The following is a 7,274-nucleotide window of genomic DNA, read 5'->3' on the forward strand; positions in this document are numbered from 1 at the left end:
TTTAATTGGTAAAAAAAATCTCCACCACCACCGGAGTTCCACCGCCTCCGCCGCATCTCACTATGTCGCCACACTTCGACCATCATGTCGCCACACTTCGACCATCATGTCGCCACACGACCACCACTTCTGAACTACCCATTACTACTAATACTACCACACCAACCACTATTTTCCTCCACCACTAATAGAAACCTACCATCACCACCATTACTTTGACCACAATGTCACGATCACGTCTATCACCACCACCACCACCATTGACAAACAACCCATCCAATTGTTACTAAAATCATAATTTAAATAAAATCAAATACCGTGAGAAAAAAATTAGAAGTAGAAATTTTTTACCACGCTAACTTTTTAACTTATAAGAAGCTATTTTGTAAAATAATATTGACACGCATGGAAGTCATCACAACCTCTAAAAACAGCCGACGACCACCCTGTTGTGTTTTACACAAATAGTAGAGCATCAACAGTTACCTATAACAATTGCAGGAGAGTAAAAGCATTGGCAGTGTAGAAATAATCTTCTTCGCCTCTTCACGGCTTCACCGGTTCCAATTCTGCAAACCACTATCATTCAAACAAGAAACGGAGCTAAAAATCATCTGTTAACTGGATTTCCTATAAGCATTTGATATTTCAGTGAGGAAAGAGGCACAACATCGATTAATATAATCTACTAACTCGAAGCACAAAACTAGTAGAGGTGCTACACAATAGATTATAATGATTAGAATTAGTAAAATCTAAACAGTTATAACAATGATCATAAGAAACCTATATTATAGAAAATATTTGGTTACAGATAATATTGCATTTTAGAACGAAATATAATAAAAGCAGATTAGGCAACTTACGTGAGATCATGTTGGAGCAAATTGCATAACCAAATGGTTGTAAGTGTTCAGGTTTTGATGAAAATGCATTGAACGGGTTCTATGCAGAAGCAGGGTAAAAATGCCTCAATTGATTATGAACAATTGTGAGTGTTGTGGCAAGATTATCTGCATAAGGTTGAGGAAGTGGAGGAGCGTAACGGAAATGAGGAAGAGAAATCAGGTTGGAGACGAAGGGTTTTGGCCTTGTGGAATAAGTTGTTGATCTCATTCGACAGTCCAAATTAATTCCAATACATTAAAGTGAGAGAGGAAAAAGAAGGAGGACATTTATTTTATCCTACTCAACTTCATTTATTGTGTCCCACTCAGAACAAAACAAGTTATGTTGTGTTATATGGATTCATCTGGTGCAAAACTATTAAAATTATATTGCAGGGTCATTACTCCTTGTTTTTTTTTTTTTTTTTTTTTTGTTGAAAATTACTCCTTGTTATTATGTTCATTTGTTGCGCACCAAGCACGATTTCAGTGGTTTTGGCAAAAATAGTAAATACAAAGAAATAGATTCAAGGCCGCCATCTGAGGCACAAAATTTTAAAGGGAAAACGTGAAATTTAGAAGATTTTTAGGGAAACAAATTTTAAGAGGAAATAAAATACTTCTTCTTCTTCAATTCCGAGTTTCTAACCACCATCTCCGGCCACCATCACCACCACCATTTTCTCTTCTTTTTTCTTCATCCTTCTCTCTAACCTCTCCCCCTCTCATTCCTGTTGCTCTCTTTCTCTCTCCCTCTTTCACCCTCTCTCACTGTCTTCTCACTCTCCTCTAGCTCTTTCTGTATGCTCACACATTGTATAATACTCCGTGACACTTAAATTGGGAATGCCAAAAAGAAAAGGGTAATGGATTTGATTGTCTGGCTGAAAGGCCCATTCTTTTGTCAGGAGATTTTTTAGGTTCTTACCTTTCTTGTAATATGCCACTCTTTGTATTTGTTGTAATTGACGATGGGTTAAAAGAAAGAAACATACACAAGTAATTTCTGAAGAAGGTTAACGTAGATTCTAACAGCGTTGGCATATCTCTATCATAATCATCTTCATTGATACTAGTTGCATAATTTCAATTATGATACCCTTTGTTGATTCCATTCATGCATATGAGGAAAATGAGGAAACCTTCTCTCTAAAGGTATTGTATTGATTATTAAATGCTTTTTGGAGATGGGAGATGCTAGAGTGCCCAAATTTTTGGGCATTTTAATGCCCAGCTGATGTGGAATCACTAAAAGACAAGGTTTTTTCAAAGTTTGACTACGGTGGGGACCGCTTTTGTTTCTAAATGAGAAAATATGTCACCCTCTAAGTACCAATTTCTAAGTCACTCTATCATTTCCCTTTGGAGATAATAACCTTATTATGTGTTTTCTTGATGTAGTCTGGCATCTGAGAAAAACTTGGAGGTGTTGAGAGTTCTTGCAGTTGGAAGTAAATGGTAATACGACCCTATCCCAAACCGATTTACCTCCACCGGAAAAGGATCTATCCGAAGTAACCTGACCGTTATTATCTGTTGTTGTTTTTTTTATGTTGGGCGGAGATGGTTAATGGTGATGGGATCCTGATTATGTACTATTGGTTCCAATTATTTTGCAGTCAATGTGTAGGAACTGCATGAGCTCCTTTTTTCATTGTCCATGCGGCAGGACGATGGTGCCCATGTGATATGAGTGGGTTCTCTCTCTATAACTGAAGCAAAAACCACGAGACAGAAAGAAGATTGACCGAGACAGAGGATTGGGATTTAGGGAGCGTGAGTCTTAGCGAGACAGCGAGAACGAGATACAGTGAAAGAGAGAGGCAGTGAGGGGAGAAAACGCGATAGTGAGAGAGGGAAACACAACGAGAGAAAGAAAGAGAGATGCAGATGAAGATGGTGGTTGCCGGATTTGGTGATCAGAAAAGAGAAATGAAGAGAGAAAGATTTGAAAAAAAAATAGTAATTAAAGTTGTCGACAATGACAGTTTACCGGCAATCTTTGCTGGTACGCAGAAGTAGTGGTGAATAAAAATTTATTCCCCATAACAACAAGAGAATATATTAGTCCACGACCACTTTTTTATAAAGTCTTTGCACTCGGATGATTTTCTTAGTTCTCTAGATCAGCTGCCTAAATTCAATTACCACTTAACAAGGGCTAAGTCGATTAGAAATTAGTTCTGAGGGGGTAAAGTAAAAGAAAAAAAATACTAGAAAGAAACCCCTCGTTATGCTTAAAACTGCTCTAGTGGAAATTCTTCCTCTTTATCAGTTGCTCAAATCCGAAGGTAAGTTGCTTCCGATCTTTATTTCGTCGCAAATTATTACAGAATTCTTCTAATATTTTGCTGTAATTTTTATTATTTCATCTCGAATTTTGTTATTCTGGATTAACCACTGATTCAGTTCTGAAATTCAGAACAGATCATTTTCACAACTTCTGTCTCATGAAATTCAAACCTCACTGAAATATGTAATAGATTTATCTCAATTTGATTACTGTAATTAGAGAACTAAATCCGAGATCAAGTTATCAGAAAATTATTCTTCAATGAAATTCATTGAGTTCGATTCGTTTTTTTTATCACTTTAGAAGTAATTTTTAAAAATTATCACTGTTCATTTTGTTACACTGATCTTTGTTTCTAACTAATAAGGATTTGTTAGTGTTGATTAGGTTTAATTATCTGTATAATTTTTATCACTTTAGATCAATATTTGGCTTGTAAAACACTTCATTTGATGTTCTAATAATTCTTACCTTTTCCTTCTATTAGGAAGCATTTTTGCATCTCTTTTAGGGCATCAAAGTTGAGTGGTTGCTTTGAACTATCTGGAATATGGCTTATGAATTAACTGAGCAAAAAAGTGAGTAATTTCGTAGGACTCGGTAAAATTTCGTAAACAAGATACTGTTTAAGTGTTAGTTGTTTTGCATGATAGTTACAAATCTCTTTGTCGTTAACTGAATGTATTTGAAGTTTTCTTTATATATGGAGTGCGAAGATTTCTAATCTTATCATAGTGGAGAAGTAATTGTTTTACTTTCTAATGCGATCATGCAGTTCCCCGTTAAATATTTTTCTTTCCATCACATTTCCCTTTGAAATGACAATCTTCTCAAGTAATTGAAACGAATAACACATTCCCATTTTTAGGGGTGCTATTTGTAGTGGATTTTGATTGTTCATCGGTTAAAGGATTATGAGCCACTTGTTGATATTAATACCAATCGATGTGATTCTCCATTTCCCTATGTTATCCCCACCTCTTCCTGAATCGACTTATTGCCTTTTGTGGATGGTCATATATAACCAAGACTGTAAGGGAAGTTGACCATAGGCTAGTGATTGCTCAGTTAGTTTACCTAAATTCTTAGACTCAACATCTACATTTTACGGTTTTAACACTCTTGACCTTTTATATGCTTATCCCGCCTACTCTTTCTAAAAACCGATGAACATGCTTATGATACTACATGGATAGATTCCATTTCATTTGATGGTAACTTTAGGAAATTAGGAGCACATTGTTATGTATTAGTAAGCTGCAAATGCAATGGCATACGAATGAATATACCACTGGAGGTTAATAATCATAATGTTAAACAAAGCAGATATTTCATATTTGAATCTCAATTTGTTCTTTCTTTATGCTCGACAATTGAAGTGTTTCTAATTTCCATGGTAAAATAATACGTATCCATCATTTTGTCAAACGTTGTTCCTGTTTTGATAGGAAAGGTCAAAAATGAAAAGGAAGTATGAAGCCTTCAATTATGAACAAAGTGAAAAGAAAGCTTTCACTATGTTTTTGATTTGTCAAAAGCAAAACATGAACAATCTTTTCGACTAAAAGATAGATAAAGTGATAAACTATTTCACAATAGTAAGTAGGATTACTTGAATTGATGAGCACAACGATACTTTGAACAAAAGGGACAAGTATAAATGCAGAAAGAGGTAGATCGAGTTCATGAACACAGGATGACTGCAAAATTTCGATGTAGTTTTAGTCTTTTAGAAACCATACTCTTCCATTGATTACAGCAACTAGTTGGAAACTTGATTATCAATACATCCACTCTCAATCATAGAAAACATAGAAAACAAGACGCGTGACACAAAACTTCACCAGTCTCTTAGGAATGATTAACTTCAGCACATGGAATTAATTTGGTCAGACATCTTTGCTACTGTTTATTAGTTGAGAGACTAATATCATTTTCAAATATTAAATTCCAATTCTTAATGGTTGTTGCTTCAATTGGGTTGCTCATTGAAGTTGTATTAGTTTACGGGGTTTTCACCTTCATATTATTTTTGTGGTGCTCGTGGCTCTAATGCTATGAAAATGCAGAGGTTGGGATTGGTCTTATAGGTTTTGGTATCTTTTTCACGTTTCTTGGTGTGCTCCTTTTCTTCGACAGGGGTTTGATAGCTTTGGGAAATGTAAGGTCTTCATAATCTTTCATATACTTTTATTTGATCAATTTCTCCTAGGAGACATAGTTGTCACCTTACTATCCTATTTTCTATTTTTTCAGCTATTTTCCTTATTCGGGGTATCTCTTTTACTTGGTTTGCAATCAACTTTGAAACTGTTCACAAGCAAGCAGAATTACAAGGTACAAGTTGTATGTCATTCTGCTACGTAATAACATGACCTGAGTTTATGTGAACAAGTTCTTGTGAGTTATGAATTTCTTGAAGTTGGGTTTCATAACTGAATACAAACAAAGAAGACCGAAAAATAGTAACTTCTAATTTTCAGAGGATCTTAATTCTATGTAAAGTAGTGAAATGAGCACTCTCAGGTTGTACTCGTCTAAACAACATTGTTATTGGATTCATAGTTATTTATTTCCCTTATGTTACTGCAGGGTTCTATCTCCTTTGTGGTCGGGCTCTTCCTAATATTTGTACGTTGGCCAATAGCTGGTATAGTGTTGGAAATATACGGTTCTGTTGTCCTCTTCCGGTCAGTATCTACTCTCAAACTTCAAAGTGTATGAGCTTATTCGAGCAACCAGTTTCTGACTGCCCTACTTCTCCCCTTCCAGTGGTTTTTGGCCTTCTGCCAAGGCTTTCCTCTACCAGATTCCTGTGGTAGGATGGATTCTTCAATATCCATTTCTGGTAGGAACTTTTCATTGCTATCCCTCTCTCTCTCTCTCTCTCTAAACAGGATATTGTAGTAGGTCCAAACAACTTTTTTACATGTCTTCTACGTCTACCTTTGCAGCTTCTTGATCAGTTGAGAAAGAGCTTTGCTTAAAGACGTTGTTCATGCTTCCACCTCTTTGTTGCTGTTCAGATACCAAGATAGCGATGCTTTAGTTTTGCCGTCGGGATGGCTTCACTAAGTACTAACTAATGAAACAATCAGAATTTGTGAAAGTTTTGTTTTAAGTTGTAAACTTTCTAAAATTCAGTTGAACTTTGGGATAGAGTTTGTTAACAGTTTAGATTACCAGTTATGATTTTGACTACTAAAAAGCCATGAGCTCCTTTGTTATGCTTTTTCATGTAGTTGTATATCATGTATGTCTGACTGAGCAACTAAGGGTTTGGGTTAGAAGTGCATTTTGATACCAAATTGAAACAAATATAAATTTCTGTACAATTAAATTTTAATTAATGTTTGTACCATTTACGTTAGAAACTGACAAGTCTTTTATTCTTAATGGTTTAAGAAACGTGAATCCGCAATGTCGCCAGCAAACACTGGAGGAATATGAGATTTTTGTTTACTTGAACATGGTTGCGATGACTCAGTTCCTTAGACAATTAAGTATAGAGATATGCGCTTTTGTAATGCTGTAGCCTGTGGTCATCATGAAAATTACTAATGCTTTGCAGGAATTTATTTAGAATGTTTCGAAAGTACTTCGTAAACTTAGTAATACAAATTTATCTGGCTTTGAATTTTTAGTCTGTTTCCAGGATGATTTTGATATTTACAAACAGATCCGACGCCTGACCTTTTTAACGTTTCTGTTGAAATAGTCGCACAGGGATCAATGCTTTCACACAAAGCTTGCACGTGCTAATGATGCTACCAGGGTACACGCCCAACCAAATTAGTTATTCAGTTCTTTATGTTGTGTTTCTGCTAAACCCCAGCTTCCAATGTCTTGTGTATGCAGGTACCTGTCAATTACCTCCGTGAGTACAAATAATGAAGTTAGCTGGTCTTTTCCTTCTGGGACTTGATTTCTCATAAACCTGGTGAGTACTTTATTTACTATTGCCAAAAAAAACTCATTAACATTATAAAAAAAATCTTCTGGTTCTTATCTGTTCAGGTCACTTGCACACGATGAAAATACCAGGCCTACCACCAGTAACTTGCTAGTCCCATCTAAAGATAGATATCACACAT

General features: G+C 35.6%; 1 protein-coding gene across 2 annotated transcripts; it reads left to right on the top strand.

Moving 5' to 3' along the window:
* The first annotated feature begins 3,043 nt into the window (after nt 1-3,043).
* LOC147568917 (Got1/Sft2-like vescicle transport protein family) lies at nt 3,044-6,554 on the top strand. Of its 2 annotated transcripts, none has more exons than XM_086655347.1 (7): nt 3,044-3,178; nt 3,668-3,758; nt 5,250-5,341; nt 5,437-5,517; nt 5,773-5,870; nt 5,953-6,028; nt 6,135-6,554. In XM_086655347.1, the coding sequence occupies exons 2-7, from the start codon at nt 3,731-3,733 to the stop codon at nt 6,165-6,167; spliced, it is 408 nt and encodes a 135-aa protein (XP_086511473.1). In that variant the 5' UTR covers nt 3,044-3,178; nt 3,668-3,730; the 3' UTR covers nt 6,168-6,554. The 2 variants fall into 2 exon arrangements, with proteins under 2 accessions (XP_086511473.1, XP_086511474.1); XM_086655348.1 differs by having other exon boundaries at nt 3,175-3,332; nt 3,400-3,758.
* Nucleotides 6,555-7,274: the final 720 nt, after the last annotated feature.

Source organism: Eschscholzia californica, unplaced genomic scaffold (genome assembly GCF_041429995.1).
Source record: "Eschscholzia californica isolate CP2 unplaced genomic scaffold, dmEscCali1.0.p SCAF_1, whole genome shotgun sequence".
Lineage (NCBI taxonomy): Eukaryota > Viridiplantae > Streptophyta > Magnoliopsida > Ranunculales > Papaveraceae > Eschscholzia > Eschscholzia californica.